We start from the raw sequence: 22,092 nt of genomic DNA, 5'->3' as shown, positions 1-22,092 counted from the left end.
GGATATCTCCTGGACTTGTTCGGGTGGGGTAGAGGTCTGCAATTGCATTTTGCTTCTTTGTTTTGTCATTTTCAGAGATCTAGAGGTTCCTTGGAGCTCAGCCTCACTCCCAGGACGATGTTGTAGTCGTAGGGCACTGCCCCTACCTGGCTTGGTTCCCACACCAGTGTGTGGCGAGGGTAAGCACACAGTTGCTAAGGCCCCTGAAGCAGTCTGAGTTTCTGTTTAGCTCCCCTGAGGGTGTGGGGTGAGGGCAGGGTGTGGCGCCCAAGGCCCTTGAGCTTGTCTGGGGCTCCCCCTGGCTCCCAGGCTGGCAGGGCAGAGGTAGGGCTGGCTCACCAGCATTTCCAAAGCTGTCCAAGGTTCAGCTCAGTGTTAATGGGGGGCTAGGCAGAGAGTGGCCCTCAAGCCCCTAAAGCTGTCCAGGGTTCTGCCTGGCTCCCAAGCTCATGGGGGAGGGGCGGCAGTGGTTCACCAGCATTCCCGAAGCTGTCCGAGGTTCAGCTCATCATCTTTTAATTCATATCACCAGCACCCTCCACTGGGATCCTGGCGTCTCTGCTTCCCTGAATTCTTGCCAGACTTGATGGTTGTGTCTGAGCCTTTCTGTGTGACCTTCGACTTAAACGTGGGTTTGTCTATGATCTTCCACTCAGGTTTTCCCCACTGTTTTCTGTGTTTCTCCTCTGCTTTCAGTTTGACTGTTCTGATTGGCTGCGTGTGTTGTTGAACTTGGCCTTAATGATTCTGGAGCTGTCTTCTTTTGCCTTTGCATCTCAGCTGAACTTGTCTTGCTCTCACTGAATATTTCTGACGTAGTAGTTACAAGGAAACATAAAATTAACATGTGGTGGTGTTTATGTGACCTTGCCAGGTATCTCACAATCCTAGGAAGGGTTTTATGGGGTTGAGTCTGTCATGAGCACAGTGAGTATTAGGGAAGTCCTGTTGATGTCCTCATAGGAGTTAGGTCTGGGCATTCCAAGTACAGGGAGCCCTTTGAGAAGAAGCCTGGAGGCAGGATGTCCTGAATATACCCACAAACTAACATAGAGTGTCTGGTCATGGGCTGAAGTGGTGGACCAAACTACAGGGGTAACTGGAGCATGTTGCAGAGGAATGTGAATGGCTTGATGTAGAATTGGCACCAATGGGCTTGGTCACTCATTTCACTCTTAAGATCAGAAACCTGCTGTATTAAGATATGTGACAGATATTCTCTTCATTCAGACTGCTATACACAAAGTACTATCAACTGGTGGTTTTAACAACAGCATTATTTCTTACAGTTCTGGGGCTAGGAAGTTCAAGGAGGAAGGACTGCCAGCCCATCCAGGGACTGGTGAGGACCTCTCTCCCTGTTTAAAGACAGCTGACTTTGTGCTGTCCTCACCCAGCTGAGAATTCTAGTCTTTTTTGCATTCTTCCAAGAACACCAATCTCATCATAGGCCCTATGACCTTTTCTAAGCCTACTTACCTCCAAAGACCCCCACCTTCTCAAACAATCACAGTAAGGATTAGGGTTTCAACATGTAAAATTCTTAAGGGAACATAAACCTGTAGTCTGTGACAGATAGTATTAATTTCCCCCTGAAAAGACTGTAAATACTTCAGGGGCAGAAATTCCACTTCTCTTTGGTCTTAGTTAATCTTTAGTGCTCCAAGGAGAATATTTTCATACACTGCACAGCACTTTAGACAGCTCTGTACTTCTCCCCTAGAAGGGTTAGATCTTTGCATATATCATACTGCTTTCCAAAGTTCCTGTAACCACTTCCACATCCCTCTGGATCTGTGCAGGGAGGGTCATCCAGGCAAATGCCTACCTGGCCCTCCAAGCTGGGCCACCTTGCTTCTTCTGTGTTAGTGGTGGCCAGGTTGTCTTTCTGTCTTCCTTCCCTAAACTCTTCCCTTGTTTTGGCCTTGGGATTTTCCCATCCTGAGTTTGGGAGGAGAAAACATAGGGGACCTTTGTCATTTGTTTTCTCTACCCAAATCTGAATGTGCTGTTTTGATTAGGAAATTTCCAACTAATGGCTGCTGCTGAGGTCAAAGACCACTCCCTGCAATAGAAGCTTTTGATTCAAGTCTTTTCATACTTTGACTCAGGAAGTAGAGCATATAAGGGATAGGAATCTGTCTTAGTTACTTTTCTATCGCTGAGACAAAATACCCAACACCCTAAGTTAAAGGAGGAAAGGTTTACTGTAGTTCACAGTTTGCCGAGGTTTCAGTTCATAGCTGACTGGCTCCAAGGCAGGGTAGCATGGCAGAGGGGCATTGCAGAGGAGAAATAATTCATGGCAGGCAGAAGACAGCAAGGTAGCAAGCTGTGAAGTAGTGAAGCAGCAAGTGACAAGCAATGAACCTCTTTGTATCCCTTATCGCCAGGCCACTCACCCTTAGGGCAGCTAACACTCACGGGGGAGGGGCTTAATCCTAGCATATCATCATGAATCAATCTCAGCAGTACATCCTTGATCCCAGGATCTCACACCCTAGATCCAGCCACCTCCAAAAAGCCCCACCTATGACCGCATAAGGCTTTGGGGGTACATCTAGACACAAGCCATAACAGAATCCTTTTTCCTCTGACCAGAGTAATTCTGTCCCCAGAATCAGCCTGGCTTGCCTTCTGACAACTAAAATTTCTGCATGAATGCATAAACTGAATAAATGAGACATGTCATATATTTGCCCTACTTTCTCACTCTGAAGGGAAAGATAAGTCTCAAGCAACAGGCAGCACCAAGATGGCTTCATAGCTTCACAAGGCAAAAGATAGTGCACAACATAAGGCATCCACAGTAACGGAAAGGAGACCCAGCACATTTGCGTTAGCCAGATCTATTTATAAGTTGTAGTCCTTCCCAGAAAGCACGGTGCCTTCCTTAGCACAGTGACCTCCTGGTGATCCCAGGGGCCCCACCTTGGCCTTGCTCCTGCCTGCCTATCTCCTCCAGGCAGACAGAGCAGAGGGCTCTTCACCTTGCCCTGATCAAAGCACCTCTGCTTCCAGACGGAGAGAGCAGCAGCCAAAACTCTGGGAAATAAGCTCCCTGGTATCCCTGCTGGAGTTTTGTTGCCTGTTTGCCAATACTCCATGACCCTGGGAATATGCTTCTACCTTAGGAGTGAAGCAGAAGCCACTACTCCACCAAGTTCCACAGTCACAATCTAATGCATTCTGGTGGCTGCCAACAGTTTTCTAGTTCTAGAAAGAGGTCACCCTTCCAGTGAGAGGGAGCATGGGTAAGGAAGAGCAAGTCTATCCAAGTCACCTCTGTCTGGGAATGGACATCACCAGGTGTAACTGTTTCTTTTTCTAGTCTTACTTTTGAGCCCTCCACATAATCCCATGCATCCTGATGGGCAAGAGGAAGGATTCAGGAGGCCGAGATGGAGGTACTTTCCTGTGAGGCAAAAATTAATTCCCACATTCTACTTATTTTTGGGGTGGCCAGTCCCCAGACATTGCCTGGAAACAAATCATTGGTTGAAAGTAACCTCCCTATCCTAAGTAGCTAGGCTACCTTATTTCTTAGATTGGTAAGGATGGTCCCAAAAGCCAAGAAAAGCCCAACTAAAAAGTTATTTTTTAGCTTGGCATGATGGCACATGTTTGTAATCCCAGCACTCTGAAAGACTGAAGCAGGAGGACTGCAAATTCCAGTCCAGGCTGGGCAATTTACCAACTTAGATAGAGACCCTGTCTCAAAATAGAGAGTAAAAATATTGTAAAAGGCCAGAGATGGAGCTCAGAGCAAACAACCTGAGTTCAGTCCCCAGTACCACAAAATAGGGCAGGTGTTTTTAGTCAAGAGAGTATCTTAGGTAAGACACAGAGGCAACTCACCCTCTTACAATCCCTTTGTGATTTGAACGTGTCCGTTTGATTGTAATCCTATTTGAATGTATCCCTTTGTGTCCTACCCAAATCTTACCTGATGTTATATCCCATGATTTTATGGCTCTAAGGTGCTCTTCTCATCCTGGAATGCCACTTTACCTTACCTAGCTGATTCCAGCTGGTTCTTTAAGGTTCTGTTCAAGTAATACCTCCTGTGGGTCTGATGAGGGGCTACTATCTGTAGTCCTACAGTTCCCTGCAAGTACATCCACTGTCATGCTCCTGCTGCTGAAGGACAGTTGTGGCTTTGTCTGTTGTCCCCTAGTTGTGAACCCTTTGAATGTAGGGATCACACTCTTGCCTGGCTTTGCATTTAGCAATTAATATAGTCACGGGGCACAAAATGCTCTTGTGTTGAATGAATCCATTAAGTTCATTCACTCTTTTATCTATTCAGAAAACATCCATCGAGCATCTGCGACATGCCAAGTACTTTTTTATAAGCAACTATTTGTGATGATCTCTGTAAGGTAGGACAAAGACAGGAAGTTAATCCTGAGTTGTAGTTGCCCACGGCCTGGCTTTATCAGGAGGGATTCCAGAAAGCAAAAGTCTCACTGATCACTGGTTGAGCTTTTCTCCTAAATTCAGAACCTTGTCTTAGATTCCAAACATCACAGCTGGGCCCAGCCAATCCCACATACAGCACAGCTGATTAGGAACTTTCAGCAAAAATACCCAGTACAGAAAAGATTCTGCCAAAGGAACTACAGTATTTGAATCCTTTTTGAATCAGTTGCCACCATACTTTTAAAGATTTTATGCCAACCTCTTAGGTATGTTTTCTCAAGATGGGTTCCCATTCAAAGTGCTGCCAGTCCTATATTTGAGAGTACTTCTCTGCTATGCTAAATCTAGAGACTCTTCCAAAAGCAGTCAGTGTTTTTATCATGAACTGATCAGTTATCAGCCTTTGGTTGTGACTCCAGGCTGAGCTGTAGAACCTCTCTATGATCCCAGACTCTCACATTCTCTCAGGATTCCCATCATATTCCACCGTGAAACTCCTGGCAGAAGCAAGGTAAGCAGAAGGGGGAACTGACATGCCAGTTCTCGTCTTGGTTAGTTTATTATTTCTGGCGTTTTAAATTTTTATGAGGCCATCTTTGCGGTATGTCATGATTACATTCATCGTGGGGAGCTAGTGTACATAGGTAATCCGTCTTAATTCTTCTTACTTCCCCTTGCACTCCTCCCTCCCTCTCCCCCTCCCTCTCTATCTCTTGGTCACCTTCCCATCTGCAAAAGATTCATCCTGTTTAGTTTAAAACAGGACTGTGGGTTGGTTCCTCTGCTTTAGCTGACATGTGATTAATCTGTAAAAGTAAAGACAAGGCAGCTTTCCCCAGTGCAGATCTGGCCCATCTCCCCAGATGCAGAAGTGGCCCCAAGTAACCAGACTTCTCACAGCCACTGCCCAGAACCAAAAGCAGTGTAGCTGTCTACAACACCAAAATGCATGTCGTTGGTTTTGGCTGAGAGCTTTTATATATTCATGATGCTTATTAAGAATCTGTGGTGTGGCCTTGGGAGAGAGGGGCCCTGAGGAGACGGGGCTCCTTGTCCCAGTGACTCCATGACCTTGGTGGAGAGACAGGCCAAGACACAGATGCAGCAGTCTGTGGGGCTTTGCTTCACCTTAACTCGGCCGATGAGAATCTGTCATCACTCACACCACTGTCCCTCGCCAGGGTTTCTGCATGCAGCTCCCACTCCCTCGTTATTTGGAACCTGTGTATTCTTTTCATTATTTTTACCAACTTCTTTTGTCTTTCACTTTTTTTTTATTGCAGCCCTGGGGCTTGAACATAAGGCCTTTGCTCTGAAGTACATCCCCAGCCCTTTTTTATTCTTAGCTTTGAGACGGGGTCTCACTGAGACACTAAATCGCCCAGGCGGAGCTTGAACTTGCCGTCTTTCTTCTTTAGTCTCCCAGAACCCTGGGGTAGCGGTAGCGAACCACCATTCGCAGCTGGCAGTTTCTTTCATTGTCTACTGCTTCAATCCTGTAACCTGCACCTTGAGCCGGGGTGAAGATGAGAAAATGGAACCTGAAAGAAACTTTCGATGAGTTTTCTATTCCTTCTATCCTCCTCCTTGTTACAGAGTTTTCCCATTCGGGAACAATCTCAACGTGTTCTCTGAACAGAAGCCATTTGCTCTCGGGCTGGAGTTGGCAAGTGTGAAAGGAGAACTGCGTGTGAGAAAGGTGCCTGGCTCGGCTGGCATTTCTCCCTGTCTTCTGACGCAGCGGGATCTGGACCTTGAAGTCATTCTCTGGCCGTGTAACTGTCCGCCGAGAGGCAGTGTCCGCACCACAAGCCAGATCCCAAGTTACACGAGATGCCAGGCAGTCTCCTGTGATTTAGTGACAGACCAAAAAAAAATACAGGAAAAGTTTCACTTGCTGTAAATCAGGAAGAGAGCACAAAATCCTGAGCTATTTGCTTGGCTTGGCTCTGAGGCTGGGCTCTCAGATACTGTCAACGGAAGTAAGTGCAGATTTTTCGCTGAATCGAGACAGGAGCAGGGAAAGGAAGGTGCAGATACAGGGGGCTTCCAGGAGGGCCTGGCAGATGGTTCCATTGCCTGAGTTCATTGTTCTTGCTTTCTCCTGAGAGGGCAATGCCCCACCGTGATCGTAGGTTAGGTCCCAGAAGAGCGGTGGCACTTCAGCTGATGGAAGGCCTTCCAGCCGGAGAACAAACGGGCTTGGGCTCCCAGCCCCAGTGCTTCCTTTCTGCATTTTCTCCCAGGGCGCCCTCACCCAGCCCCACGGCTCAGGCTCCCTCACACCACACACTCTCAGCTGCCCCCTCCGGCCTGCCCCTCCCCCAGATCCCGCACTCACATGACCAACAGCCGACTGGACATCTCCACCTAAAGTACTACTCTGGACCTCAGCCTGGAGGTGGCCCCGCTGGAGCCCGGGTTTCTTCCAAGCCGCTTACCCACCTTGGATAGCTTAGGCTCCCTCGGTCATCATTAGTTAAGCTGGAAATCCGAGGCCGCCTGGACTCTTCTTTCTCGCTCACACCGCGCCTCCTCCGTGCGGGAGATGGGTCCCCCAAGGCAGCGCCAAGCCCCTGTGTTTCCCTCAGTCCCGCTGCCGCAGAGCCCGGCCCGCCACGATTTCTCTGACCCGCAAGAGTCAGCGGCCCGCTGGTCTCCCTGCTCCTTGCCTGGCCGTCCACGACCCATTCCCTATCAGCAGCCAAAGGGACCTCTCAAAAATGCAGACAAGCTCCCCCACCGGAAACCCTGCAGAGCCCTCCCGCTGCCCTTCAAATCCGAACCCTCATGGGCCTCCCGCCCTTAATGGCCCCTCTCTGCTGCGTCCCGCTCTCCGGCCCCTCTCTGCTCCTCCCGCTCTCCAGCCCCTCCTTGCCTGGCCTGCCTTCTGCTCCCTGGATGGTCCGGCTTGCTCGGCCTCGGGGCGTTCGCATGCCCCCTTCCACGGGGTGCTCTTCCTCCACCTATCCCCACCCCTGCGTCCTCGCAGTCTCTCAGGACGTGGTACGAATGTCGCCTCGCTCACTGCGCATGTCAGAGCCCCGGGCCCAGTCTCCGAGCACTCAGTATTGCACTTGCTCCCCGTCTATGCGGCGTGTGTGTTTGTTGCCTGACTCCGTCAACCTGTGAGCTTGGAGAGGGCAGGAACCGCATCCGTCTCACTTGCCACTTTAGCACGGTGAACAATACTGAGCGTAGCAAGAGTTTGATGTGTGCTTCATTGAATGAATAAATGAAGAAATACACCATTAGACTCCCCAGTCCTTCACTTCCTTAGCTGTAAAATGGGAACATCTCAGGAGGGCTGACATAAGAGGAAGTCCTTGTGGGTGCTCGGGCTTCTTATAGATGAAAAGGGCATCGAAGTTCCTAGGACATCAGAGCAAAACCGTGATTTACAGAAGCAGAATGTGGTAAAGCATAAACACACCTGTGCAACATTGTATGGCCCGGCCTGGATAGCGAGTGCCTGCTCTCCTCCTCAGCATTCTGGATTGTCTCCATTCCTTCCTCTAGAATGCCACTCCGCCCTCCTTGCCTGGTGGTGAGACCAGCAGATGAGAGGGCAGGAGTGGGAAGTCACGTTGCTTATTCCTTGGTGGACCTGAGTTTGGTAGTGCTTAAGTTCCACTGAAGGCTGCGGCTCTGTCTGCAGCCTTCTCCCACAGATGGCCTTCGCCGGCTTCCCATAGCTGCTCCCGTCCCTGCCCGGCCAGACCCGGGCCACAGTCCCTTCAGGCACTCTTCCCAGCTGCGTTCGGGGCCCTGCTGGCCCCACCTGACCGTGCTTTCTACAGTTACATGCCTGTTAGTGGGGAAGGCGCTCTTTTTTCTCATCTGACCTTCTGACCTCCTGCCCCTCTGCTCCAGAACCACCCCTTGAAGAGAAAGCGTGTTCAGCCTCTTGAAGTGGGTGCATTCTGCTCAAGGATATCTGTGATCTTGTCTCTCCCTGGGGGCTGTCTAGACCCTCTTTCTCCTCCACCATCACTGCAGGCAGCTGGTCCCGGAGATGGACTCAGAGCAGCTGAGTGGTGTTGAGATTTGACTTGTGCTTCTAGGTTTCTAACAGATCAAAGTTCTTTCCTCAAACTTTGCTCTTAGCCTGTGCTGTTTTTTGTCATTTTTCAGGAGTGCAGGAATGAGGCCATATCACAGACGCAGTCAGGTGTGTGAGTGTGAGTGTTGCATGTGTGTGTGTGCATTAATGAGCATGAATGTGTTTGCAGGTGAGTTGGGTGTGTGTCGCATCTGTGTGTCTGTTCGCATGAGTGGCTGTGAAAGTATGTGTTGTATGTGTGAGCAGACTGTGTTGAGTCTGTGCAAGGGGTGGGTGTGAACTGTGAGTTGGGCGTGTGTTCCATCTGTGCATGTGCGCGTGCACCTGTGTGTACACATACCTGTTGCACAATGACTTGGGTGGGTGTTGCATGTGTGCATATGTGTGGGTGTGCAGGAGCGGTGAGTGGGCATGAGTATGTCCATCTGTGATAATAAGAGATGGGCAATCACCATATAAAGATGTGCGAGCAGTGTGGCTGGGAGCACAGTGTGTCTCTCAGAGAGGTGACGGAGGGCTGGAGTGGGAAGCTAAGGAAGTAAAAGGGAGGAAGCCGGGCCCTGCAGGTCTCAGAAGCCAGGCTGTATCAGTCAGGGTTTTACCGGAGAAACAGATATAACACAGGATGTACAAATGTATAAGAAATGACAAGATTGGCTTACGACGGTCAGCCAGAGAGTTGTATGGGGAAGTGTGCAGAGGCTGTCTGCACACTGAAGACTGAAGGAATCAGTCCAGGGTCTGGAGTTCACTGCAGAGTTCTGTGCAAGTACCAGGAGGCCGACGAGTCTGCGACGGAAGGCTGAAGGATCCGAGGTGGAAGCCGAAGCGTCTGCACTAGAAGCCAGGAGATGAAGTCCAAGCTGCAGGTGAAGACTGGAGCTCCTCCAAAAGGAATGGAAGTACCTCTGTCCTTCTTCATTTCCCTTTTATATTATCTAGGTGATGAGCCACCCTAGGGTGGCTCCTCTACACCCTAGGGTGTAGAATTGCTGAGCCAATTGCTGAGCCAAGTTTAGTTGTTTCTAAACTTCTCAAGTTGACATAATCAACCACTACACAGGCCCTGTCCCTCCCTTCAGGGCTCCAATTCTCCCCATGGGTAGTAGGCTACCACTCAGGGCCTGGCCTGCAGAAACCAGAAGAGCTCAGGGTTGAGGCCTGACTTCACCAGACTACGCCTAACTAGTTCCTTCTGTCTCAGATGGGTGGCTTCACTTTCCTTTCAAACCCTCCAGAGCAGGCCCAGACCCCATACCTGAATGCCCAAAGAAGTGGAACTGGGGACTCAGGGAGGAGGGAGAGGGGCAGGGAAGATGCGGTGGAGCTTGGCCATTTCCAGTCCCCAGGAATAGTCTGGCTTCTCATTCTTGTCACCGGGCCCTGAACATCATCCTGCCACCTCCGGTGACCCAGGGCCCTGCCAGCCCTTGGCAAGGTCAGGAGATCCTGGTCATTGATGGGCTGCTGCCATTCCAACACCACCAGTTTGTAGTCATAGGTGCCTCCTTGCCCTCAGACTGTCTGTCCGTCCTTGCAGAGCTGGAAGTGGGCAGGGCAAGCAGGGGGCAGTAGATCCCAGAGCGGCTCAAAGCACTGACTCTCCATGGAAGCTGGTGAGGAGGGAAGCAACAGTGGTGTGCCATTGTCCGGCACACCCAGCTCTTCTGCATCTGAGGGCAGGAACCTAGGTCCAGCAGCAGACGGGGGGTAGAGACTGCTGACTGGCACTGCCGAGGCGCTGGCTCCCAGCCCCACAGACTGACCCAGCAGCACATCGGCTCACAGGCAGAGACTGCAGGCAGTTAGCTTGCCACCATGCTGAAGCTGGGAGCTGAAATGGAGGGACAGGCTCCATCCTGGCGCTGGGGAAATAGGAGATCATCTCTCAACAGCACCAAGAAACTCCCTTCTAGCTCTTAAGCTCACACCTCTCTCTGCTCCACCCATGAGCCTCCACACTGGTGCCGGGTGTTGTGCTTTGCAGACAGGTGCCGCCAGAGTGTGCTGATCACTTGCCCTCCTAGGACCCTTTTCCCATTTGTGGGGGCTGGCCCTTTAAATCCACCTCCACCTGGATATAAACGTGAGATGTCCCAGTGTCCCGGTAGTGTGCTGTCCTGTGAGCTGCTCTTTTGTGCTACCCCAACACTTGCCTGCTCAATGATCTGTCACCATTTCCCATCGGTCCTAAGTGTGCCTTCTGTGTGACCTTGTCTTGACATTGGGCCAGCTGGAACCATAATGTGCTCCCTCTCTTGGGTCTCATAGCATCCCACAAAAACTCCCATCATAACCCTTGCGACATTCCAGGGCACCCATTTGTTTAGAACAGAGCCCTGGCTTAATCACCAGTGCAGGAAAATGAATGAAAATGTTCTGATCAGTCATAGTAGCCATGAGTACAATGATGAAGTTGACATGTACTTACCAGTGGCTATACACCATGGAAATAACAGGGCTCAGCCTGGTATAGGTATTGCCCTGGTTACTTTTCTTATTGCTGAGACAAAATCTCAACACTCAAGTTTAAAGGAGGAAAGGTTTGTTTCAGCTCACAGTTTGTGGAGGTTTCAGTTCATAATTGGCTGGCCCCACAGCAGGGCAGCATGGCAGAGTGGCATCATAGCGGAGAAACAGTCCATGGCAAGCAGGCAGGAGACAGCAAAGCAGCAAGCAGCAGCAGTCCAGCAGAAGCTAGAGCCTCTCAGGCTACCAGCCTTTTGGGCAGCACACCGTTAATCCACATTCACACACCCCAGTCCAGCCACCTTCAAAACTCCCTACCTATGACCATGTGAGGCTTTGGGGGAGCATCTAAACACAGGCCATAATGGGTGTTATCCTTACGTCTACCCACTCAGGCTCAGTCTCTATTGTATCTCATAGAAGCTGAAGATTGAAAGAGGAAGGCATGCCCCCAGTGTCAGAGAGAGGAAGGGGAACCTAGATTTGCATCCATGCTGTTCTCATGGGACAGAGGCAGCCAATGGTATGGTTGTAGCTGGAACAGAGAAAGAACGCTCTCAGGGTCTTTCTGATGTTTTGTTGATCTGGAAGCAGATCCTATGCTGTTGGAGAATCTACCTGAATTTGACAGGATGGGCTTATCTATTTGAAAGAAACAGAAATTTTAGAGCGCCAAGCTAGAGCAGTCATAGTAGCCATGAGTACAATAATAAAGTTGATATTTACTTACCATTGGCTATACACCATGGAAATAACAGGGCTGTTATTTCCTTGAACTGTCAAAGTCCTAGGCCTCAGCCTAGGTTTGGGGTGGAGAGGAAGAAAGACTAGAATCTAGATTATAAATTGAAATCTCCTCCACCATCCAGGGGATCAGCTCTAAGGCAGATTAGTTTTGGAAGATGCAAAACTGTGTATCAGTAGTAGATGGAAAAGGAAGAAGGGTATCATGTTTTAGATCTTAAGTGTCCCCCAAGGCCTACATGCAAAAGGCTTGAGTGTCAGCCCCTGGTGCCACTGGGAGAGCCTTTAGGAGTTGGGACCTAGTGGAAGTTAGGTCACGGAGGCCTTTGAAAGGGGTGTTGTGACTCCTGCCTCTTCTCTCTTTACTTCTCAAACGCCACAAGGTGAACAACTTTGCTCCAACACACAGTCCCACCCTGATATATAGTGGTACTTCAGTTCACGAACACTTTTGTTTGCAAACAATTTGGCTTGCAAACAGAAGCATTTGTCAAAATTTTGTTTTTGTTTACAAACTCTGCATCCAGTGACAAATATGACCACAGCTGTATTTCCCATACAAGCTCAAATGTGGTCATCTTTTCCAAAATCAGAGAATAAACTAAGTTCATGAACTGAGGTAGCACTGTACTCCTTCTCTGCAGGACCCAAAACAAGGAAGCCAACCATGACAGACGCCTCAGAAGCCGTGAGCCAAAATAGATCTTTTCTCCTTAGTAGTTGTTTGTTTCAAGTATTTTGTCGTAGCAGCAGAAAGCTGACTAACACAGAGGGTGCGCCAGGTGCCAGGAACCACACTAAGCATCTTGGGGGCTGGGGATTTAGCTCAGCAGCAAGGCGCCTGCCTGGCAAGCACAAGGTCGTGAGTTTGATTCCTGGTACTGGAGGAAAAACAAAAACAAAAACAAACACACTAAGCATTTTTACTTACATTTCCACATTTGAACCTTTACATAACAGAATGTGAGGCACGTGATTGGCCCTATTTTGCAGATGGGTAAACTGGGGCCCAGAATGAAACACCAATTAAAAATCTTTGCCCAAGAAGTTATGTATCTCAAACTGTGATTGTTCACACCCTGCCATGCAGATCTCTTTATTCCAAGGTGGTAGCAGACTTCAGGGGGCTTTGCAGGCTTTAAGCCTTAGAGGTCTGTGGAAGTGTGGTCAGTCATATCGCTCTAACAGTGTTGTTGGGCCAATCAGATTCCAGTGATCAACTATAGCCTGAAAGTTGGTGTCTACAAGGATAACTCATGGTTATTCTCTCCTGCACCCTTTGAAGAAACACTTACCACCCCTCCAGATTAATTTAAATATAAAATTCCATGAACTACTTTTCAGATTCAAAGCTACACAAATGAGGTGGCTATTAGACAACACAGGAAGGCAGCCAAACCCCAGCCCAGCAGCCTCCCGGTCCCTTCCAGTCTCCTGGAAATGCTCAGCAGCCCTGGGAGCAATTCCTGATGCTTTCTGATGGGGGCAACTGGCACATGGCATTAGATCACTTCTGTCCCAAAGCAGCGGCTCTGCTTGTTTTTCTGTTCTGTCTTTTTGTGGAAGACCAGCAGCAGCAGCTCCTCTCAGGGACAGAAGCTATGCCCACAGTGACCACGAGCCTCCACTTCCCCATCCAGAGACCTAATCAATGTGGCCATATCCAGCCTTCCCTTTAATAAGCTGATTGTGGAGCTAAATCCCACATGCTCTCTGCCTCACCCTGCACGCTTTTGATTGACAAAACTAATCTCTCCTCCACCCCCACGTCTGCCACTGCCCGCATCCTCTTGCAAATCATGTACTCAGCTGCTGACAATTAGATATAAGACTTGGGATTCAGGCGCAGGAAGGTTATGGGGTTATGAATCAATTGTGGGGGCTTGGGTGAGATAGCAGAGGAGGGGCGCTCACCGCACACACCAGCGCAGCCTCGAAGCCTCCAGGTTGATTTATGAGTTGGTAATAACCTCGCCTGGCCCTCTGCTCCTATTATTTTTCATAATGCACAGGGAAGCTTTAAATTTCGGAGAACGAGGAGGGTGAGGCCGGCAGAAAGCTTGCCCAGGGTCCCCTTACTGAAGTGGTTCCTGCTGTGTGCGCGGTGGGTCGCTGAGGGGTGCCGTTGTTACATGCCTGCAGAAGCCAGCAAGCAGTTTCACGGGGCCCCAGGGAGGTGGCCTTGGCAGATCCTGGCTTAGCGGTTGCATATGGCAGGTGGCTTGGGTATCACTGGGTCCAAAATCATAATCACCGTGTCTGGGTTTAATTCCTCCAGCCTGTTTAAAACCAAATCAGAATGACTCAGAGGCATTCCTAGTAAGAAAGGGAAAATCACACATTGGATCAAAGCCAGAGCAGGGCAGCACATACCTGCAATCTGGAAGTCAGTCGAGCGGAGGAGACAGGGTCTTCCAGCGCAAGGGGAGGAGTCTGAGGACTTACCTTCCTCCACCTTCCCCTTCACCGGCTTCTTCTGGCGGACAGCCAGTGCCCACTGCAGAAAAAGATGTTTTGAATTGCTAACACTTCTAAGTGTCAATTTGAGATTTATTTTTATAAGAAAATAAGCCATTTTATTTTTAGCAGGATGTGGCTTTTGAAAGAAAACAATGAAAAAAGATGAAAAAAAAAACCCTAAACTTTTCATCTGAAGCGGTGTTTGTAAAATGCCCCTCTGAACTGTCTGGTGTTGATTTGTGATCAAACATTTAGAATGAATATACATTATATTTGCATTCAGCTATTGAGAGATAACCACTTACTAAACCGCAGTGCCGGGTCTTTCCTCTGGGCCAGAGACAGAACAGCGTGACAGAGTCCCTGCCCCGCACAGCAGGCATTCGGAGTTGTTCAGGGTTGCATTCTGTGGGGCAGTGATTCATATATTGCAGTACTCTTCCCCAGGCCTCAGCATGCGGCCTGTTTGGGAACGTGGTCACTGCAGATGCAGTTAGTTAGGATGGGACAGTCAGAATGGACCTTCACCCCAGGCGACCGCTGTCCTTATAAAAAGGGGGAACAGGTGAAGAGGTGGACACACGGGAGGAATGCCACGTGGAGATGAAGGCAGAGATCGGGGTGATGCCTCCACAGGCAAAGAGCACCACCTTCTGCCAAGAGACCCTGGGGGGGGGGGTGAGGCGTGGGCCTGATTCATCCTCACAACCCGCAGAAGGAGTCAACGCTGCTGGCATCTCGGTCTCAGACATCCAGCCTGCAGAACTGTGGGAAAGTCAGTTTCTGTTGTATGAGCCACCGTTGTGCGGCACTTGTTATTGCATTCCTAGCAAACTAAGGCACAGGAGGAGTTGGGCAGTGGTCAAGGAATTACATGTTGTTAGTTCCAAACGGAGGTAAGGGCTCTGAAAGGAAAGAACCTCATCCATGCTTGCAGAAACGGAAGGACCTTGGCTAGGTCTTGAGAGCAATGAAGGCTTTCTTGAGGAAGTTAGAACTGAAGGCTGCACAAGAGTCAGGTAGAGGAAAACGCTGGAGGGAGAGGTGGTACTGGCCCAGGGAACCGTGCATGCAAAGGCCCTGTGGTAGGATAGAACATCATGCACTGTGGGAATGGAAAAAGGATCCATGCGAGAAGAGGAGATGGTGAGGGAGATAGGAATATATGGATGGCCAGGGACTGAAACAGGCCTGCAAGAGATATTGTTATGGGCTCTACACCTCCAGTTGGACTTGTGGGAAGCACTGTTATGAGTTCTAGGTCTTCAGCTAGACTCATGCAGGACATTTCTGTGGGATCCAGGCCCTCAGCTGGATTCTTTGGTCTTCAGTGTGTGGACAGATTTCCTGCACTCTCTTTTGTATATAATTCTTTGGGTGACTACTATAAATAATCTTATAAAATATATGTCCTGTATTATATCGTTCCCCTTGCAAAATCCCAAACCACAACAACACCGGAAGACAAAACCCAGGATTATACAATAAGGTTCTCCTCCAAGCCAGAAAGAGAATTCCCTTAAATATCGGAAGATCTTGCCAATTCATTCAAATCGAGTTTGCATTGATCTAAAGTTAATACAGTGAGATAACTCACCAGAAGGAGATCATTGAGTCCTCTGTAGCCAAGTAAGTGAGCAAACACAAGGAAGTGTGCTGGTGCGCCTCCACGGTCCAGGACTCACTCTGGGGAAACAGCCCTGCTAGCGTTTACAGAAGCCGTCTCCAAGGCTGTGGGGACAGCAGATGGCCAGAGACAGCCACCAGCTCAAGGCCCGTGATAGAGCCTCGTGATCAAGATCCGCTCTGCTTCACCCTGGGGAAAAAGCGTGGAGAATCTTGTTCTCTTGTCTCTCTGCCCACTCCCTGGGGAACAGAGAATACCCAGGGCCCGAGGACAGGGGAGGCCCCTCAAAGTTCCCATACTGTCTCCACCCTGGTCTCAGAAACCAGTTCTTCTCTCTCTGCTCTGTAACATAAGAACTGGTTTTCTCAGTGCAGTGTTATATGATGTCCTATGAACTGTGAATACGACCGAAATGTAGAGAATAGAAATTTCCCTGACTTTGGTGCCGCTCCTCTGCCTGAGACAACCTAAAGTTAACAACTTAAATATACTTCTGGAATTTTTCTTCATCATTTCTGTACATGTTTATGCATGCATCATTAATGGAATGTATAATGTTTCTGTTGTGAAAATGTCATTTTAAAATATATACTGTTCTCAAATATGCTTTTCCACTTAATATTATAGATGTTCAATAAATATTTATTGTAAGAATGAGCCATAATTTATAATTCAGGACTTTTGGGCTGTTCCCAAATAGCTATTCAACAAACATGATTATATATAAAAGATAGGATTGCAATGCATAGCTAAACACATATAGGACATAGGCATAATTGCATATAATAAATAAGTGTATACAGCACATATATAATTACACTAGTAAAGCACGCAGTATCGAGGTGTTCAGGGTGCTCTCTGATGTGTTTTATGCGCATCCCTTCAATATATGTTAATAAATTACCCTTGAAAGACAATTTTCAGACCAGTGTTTTGGGACCTGTGGGAACGAAGCGTGGCCTGCTGCCTTGGTTATGTTACAGCGTTACACATTTTCCCTAAGTCCTCAGCAGAGCAGATCAACTTGGTTGTGACCCAGAATTCAACAAGGCTAACAAAGGGCAACAATTACTCTTAGAAAGCAAAGAAACTGCTTCTAATTCTTTTAGAACAAGGAGGAAAGAATAATTGCACTTAGTGGGGGTGTGGGGAAAAAAAGGAGAAGGAAATAGAAAAATTCTTTCCCCTGCTGGTATAGACATTCCTGTGTGATTGTACGGTGTGGTAATTGTAGGTCATTTAAAGGACATAACATCATGACAGATTTACCTTCCGCACTTCTTCCTGGAGCTAAGCACACAGTGACTTGCTTCCTACACAGGCCTGGAGGTTTGTCACACCTGGGTTCGTCCAAGGTAGCCTGAATACCCTATCCCTTCAAGAAGGTCCTCCTGTCCCTACACGTTGTCTGTTAGGTTTGCTGAAGTCCACCGATGGTACCCACAGCTTGTAAGGGAGGGCAGGGGGTGGGCACCGCTGTAGATTGTGAGAGAAGACCCAGGACAGCCGCGGGCATGAGCTCAGTTTCACCCGGGCCTGAGGACAGTCACGCCGGTCCCCTGCTGAGACAGTCACTGTCATGGTGGCTGTACAGGGACAAAGACCCAGCCCTGTGTTCCTCACAGTACTAGGGGAAAAGGAAAGAGGCTTTGTGACTTTCTTTACACACAAAAAAGTACTTAAATGTGATCTTTAACTGTGTGAATGCAGACTCAGACCTGGTAGGCCGAAGAGAACAATTAGGCCAGGGCCTGAGTGCGTGAAGCGGAAGCGGGTGGCAACCCAGACAAAGGTGCTGGAGATGGTTGAGGTGGAGGGGCAGCGGATAGGATAGTGAGGCAGGAGTTTCAAGTGGATGAATACTAATTAGTGACATGGATATTAATGATGACAGTAATTAACAGGGGAAAGGAAGGGCTGTCATTGTCCCAGGGTGAGTAATCAATCTTGGCAGGTGATAAATAATGGTTGGGCAAGCTCAGCAGAAAGATAATCCGCTGGCCCTGGGGAGAGCTGGGGAGATGCTGGAAACCTCGCAGTTTCTAGGCAACCCACAGAAAAGAACTATTTTTATTTTGAGGGGGAAACAGGTTAAAGTCTCTCCCTCACCCCAACCCCCCAACTTGGAATTACAGTTTTTACTTGATTTCTGTTTTGTTCCTCCTATGCTAGGACAAATGTTGAACTTGTATAATTGGAGGAAATGAACACACATTCATTCTCTCTCTCTCTAAGAATGTGAATGAATGGGAGTGCTTTTGATCCAAGGCTTAGCTCGCAGAGGCCAACCAGGCACGAGAGCAGGGAGATGCTGACAGTCCTGCTTTCACAGTTGAATGCAGAGGACGCGAAGGCCCTGTCTGTGATCCCTGCAGGGAGCCCAGGGAGGAAGGGTGGGCTGGGGCCGGGGGAGCCCTACTGTGTAGGGTTACAGCCCTCAGAGCCAGCTAGAAACAAAATGTCTAGGTTATTCGGCCTGCGCTGGGCCCACTTCTGGCAAACAAAGTTCTGGGAAATTTGATTTCTGAGAAGATGGCCTTGTTCATGAAACGCCTCTGCTGGATCTCCGGTGGCCCATCTGGAAATGCAGCCCCGGGAGCGACTAGCAGACCCTCCGCCTCACACTGAAACCTCAGACTCACAGTAGGGCTCAGAGATCTGAAAATGTCAGCCCTTTCAGGCTGTTCTCCATCAAATATTCTGCCCGAGGTGACAAAGCCACCTTCAGGGGTCTGCGCTGGTACGAAGTGAGATCTTTGGGTGAGAAAAGTAGACTGAGCAGATGTTCAGAGCTTTCCAGAAAAGTGTACTCTTCCACCCCCACGTCACCGGGCTGCTTTTAGAACATGGGTTCTAGGCGCCATGTTTTCAGAGGGAGGCAAACACAAGGGAGCATGTAGAGGGGAATGTGACCAAAATAGTGATGAGCTTCAGGCCATGTCATGTGAGGAAACACCTGAGGAGATCCAGGCACCTCTCATCGGGAGCAAGACACGGATGGCTCATGGGAGGACTGGTCTCACAGGGTAATTAGGTCTGGGTTTGGACTTGCTCTTCTGTTATCTGAGGGCAGAACGAAGGCCAAAAGGAAGAGCTAGGAGAGAGGCTGTGTGCTGACTGAAATGAAGATTCTCTTGGGTAAAAATGTTTCTTCTGCCCACAGGGATTAAACACCCATGAGGTCTTCAGTTGAAACTGCTTTGTTGTTGCAGGTACTGACATTGTGCAGTGGCTTATGAAGAACCTCTCGATCGAGGACCCAGGTACCTGACCCTGTCTTTACCTCCTCGGCCATCAGCACACACCCAAGCCGGGTTCTCTTACCGCCCTGACAACCCGGCTGACCCCTGTGAATTCCAAGTTGTGGGATCACCCTATTTACAAATAAAATTAATGCACTCTCTCCACTGAATATCTATCTTCAGATTTCAATCACCCTTGGAGGAAATGAGCAACTATTTAGGATGCCAGCAACTATTTAGGATGCCAATACAATAGCGTGTGAAATGAGATGAATTCTCGTTAGCCGCAGCAATTAAAGATAAGTTGTAGCACTGTCACTGAACAGCCTTCTAGAGCCAGCGCTTAAAATTAGATTGCCTGATCCACAATTAAGATGTTTAATTATTTGCTAAGACTCCTTCTGTTTCCTGCTTCTTCGAGAAGTAGAGGAATGATGGTTTTTTTCAACTCTAATTGTGCATTTCAATTAGGAAAACCCTACCAGAAAAACAAGAGTGAAATCCTGGCCAATAAGGCAGCTCCAAAATTTATCCTCCCACCAGAAAATAAGCAAGGAAACTTATTTTTACAGTAGAATTGGGAAATGGGGGTAAGTCTCCAGAAAAATGAAAATTCTAGGTACATGCACCTAATTCTTTCATGTATCATTAGTTAATACATTTCTAAATTTATCACACACCACTTTGTCCTGCTTAGCTGGATGTTCGTGATACCTGCAAGTCAAATTTATCTTTATAATCTAATGTGGGTCCACTCTGGTGTCCTTGCTAGACCCTGAGGGCAGTTAGATTTATCCACCCCCAAGTTTAATGGCTCCAACCACCATGCTTTCTCAGGATATTTTTCAAGTGCCCACTCCAGCTGTGATTCCTTGCTGGGATCAGTATGTCAGATCAGCCATCCTTGTATTTTTAGCCTGACATTCTTAGCCGCTGCTGACTATGAAACAGTGGAATTTACATATAGTTCAATTAAATAGTTGCCTAGAGTCTGAGCACCAGAAAAGTAGAAAAGTGGGTCATTTGTGGAAGTGAGCCTAATCTTTTCACCACCTTGGTTGGTGGTACTCCAGCAACTAGCCAAAAAAAAAAATATATATATATATATATATAAGTGTAGTCAAGTTCTTAGTTCACAGGGAAAAAATACTATAAATGTTCGGTTTTTTCCCTATGTGTTTCCCTATACAGCTGGACTACTGATGGTCTACTTGTGAAATCCGGACTGGATAACCACCTACCAGTTTAATTATATTTATCTGAACTCAGTGTTTCTTTTGATTATGATGCTAAACTAAGTAACACCATTCCTCGGGTGGTCTTTCCCAAGAGCACTGCTGTAGTCCCCTCTCCAAAAATCGCTGTATTTATCACTGTCATCATCAGTCCAAGAACACCAGCCCAGCTAATAATAGGTGAGAATACTGTGGCCTATGTAATCATCCTGCACTAATAAAAATAAAAATTAAGAACAAGCAAAAGAAACTGCAGGGATGGGCCCTGAATGAAGGTCATGTCTCCGAAGGTCTATTAAACTCTGGTACCCTTCGGAGGACGTCAAGATGTTGGGCTCAGCACGGACTTCTGAGAAGTAGCTGAGTAGGAGGAAGTAAGAGCAATTCCCTAGCAGAGGCGAGGCAAATCAATCCCTGAGAAGCCAGGTACATTCGACATCTGCCCCTCCCTCCGTTCTCTCCTTTCTTCTGCCAGATTTCTAAATAAAAACATTTTTGCTGAAGATATTTTTGCTCCAGTGTTGGTGATATGAAAGTCACCGTCTTATAGATCTTGTCCTTCCATCCTTGAGAAAGGAGCTGTTGCAGACGATGACAGTCTTCTCTTGCTGGACACACAATTCTAGAAGCGTACAAGCAGCCCTCCGTATTACTGGTCTGCATCTGCAGATTCTTCCAAACCTGGGTTGAAAATATTCAGGAAAAAAGTACAACTGTACTGAACATGTACAGACATTTTCCTGGTCATTCCCTAAACAACACCATGAAAACTATTTACGTAGGATTCACATTATATTAGGCATTATTATAAGTAATCTATAGATGATTCAAAGTATATGGGAGGATACACATAGGTTATATACAAATTCTACAGCATTTTAAAAGAGGATTTGGGCATCCACAGGTTTTGGTGTCCATGGGGGTTCTGGAAACATTAGTACTAGGAGACAACTGTGCAGAATTTTAAAAGAAACTGGTCCTTAAGAAGCAAGTAAAATAACAGTCCATTCATCTCAATTCCATGGGTACAAGTGTACTTCTACATTTTTTTCAAAAGGGGATAAATGATTCTTAACACGCCAAATATTTGGGTTATATTCAGCCTCTTGAATAGTTTACAAGTAGAGTCAAAGCAAATCACCTTTAAAAATTCTGAGCCTATAAAATGAGTATTTTTTAGATACTCCTTGAGCATGTCAACTCCATGTCCAAAAGTTTGTTTTTAACTACTGAAAATACTGTGAGATTTCTGGAAGATTCTTTCATGTGGTAGGAGCATTTTTTCCCTTGTGTTAGCCCCACTCAAGATAAATGTAAATTCTTAACTACTGGCACGAATCTACTTATGGCTGATGCTGAAGTAAAAAAGCAACAGGCTCACTGTGCCAGTAATAAGCATATTCCTACAAAGCTGGGCTCCCTGTCACTACCCACTCCACTGTCCTTCCCCTAACTCCCTTAAAAAGTGAGATTTTACCCGATGTGCGTAAGGGCAGGAAACACCCTTCTGCTCACCACGGGGCTATTGTCTTAGGGAGACACCGAGAGGGTCTGAACCTGCACAGGCAGCGAGGAGGCCTCACTCTCCCTGCTGACAGTGGTTCAGCGTGATGAAACTGAAGCTATGAATCAGGGCTGCCAGTGCTTACTGAGTATTTGCCCTGCCCCGGACACCGCTAAGCGCTTTATGTGAAATATTTCTCTTCGTTAAATACAAGTTTATCTATGCCAAAGCTCCTGCCCTTGACCATGAAGCTAGACCTGACTTGCTTCTGGAAGGTCCTGGAGCGTGGGAGGTTAAGAACTGGCAGATTCTAGCAGCTGGGGTCC

At 47.9% G+C, this 22,092-nt stretch overlaps 1 protein-coding gene across 4 annotated transcripts in view; it reads left to right on the top strand.

Moving 5' to 3' along the window:
- Rgs6 (regulator of G-protein signaling 6) overlaps positions 1–22,092 on the top strand; it is a 603,709-nt gene that overhangs the window by 471,578 nt on the left and 110,039 nt on the right. For all 4 annotated transcript variants that reach the window (XM_005409440.2, XM_013507178.1, XM_005409443.2 and 1 more), the window contains one exon: positions 18,998–19,048. In XM_005409440.2, the coding sequence (XP_005409497.1) occupies positions 18,998–19,048 (51 nt within the window). The remainder of the gene's footprint in view (positions 1–18,997; positions 19,049–22,092) is intronic.

The sequence above is a fragment of the Chinchilla lanigera genome, unplaced genomic scaffold (genome assembly GCF_000276665.1).
Source record: "Chinchilla lanigera isolate Chin_1 unplaced genomic scaffold, ChiLan1.0 scaffold00122, whole genome shotgun sequence".
Classification (NCBI taxonomy): domain Eukaryota; kingdom Metazoa; phylum Chordata; class Mammalia; order Rodentia; family Chinchillidae; genus Chinchilla; species Chinchilla lanigera.
The sequence above is the reverse complement of the archived record's forward strand: the minus strand, read 5'-3'. Positions and strand labels throughout refer to the sequence as shown.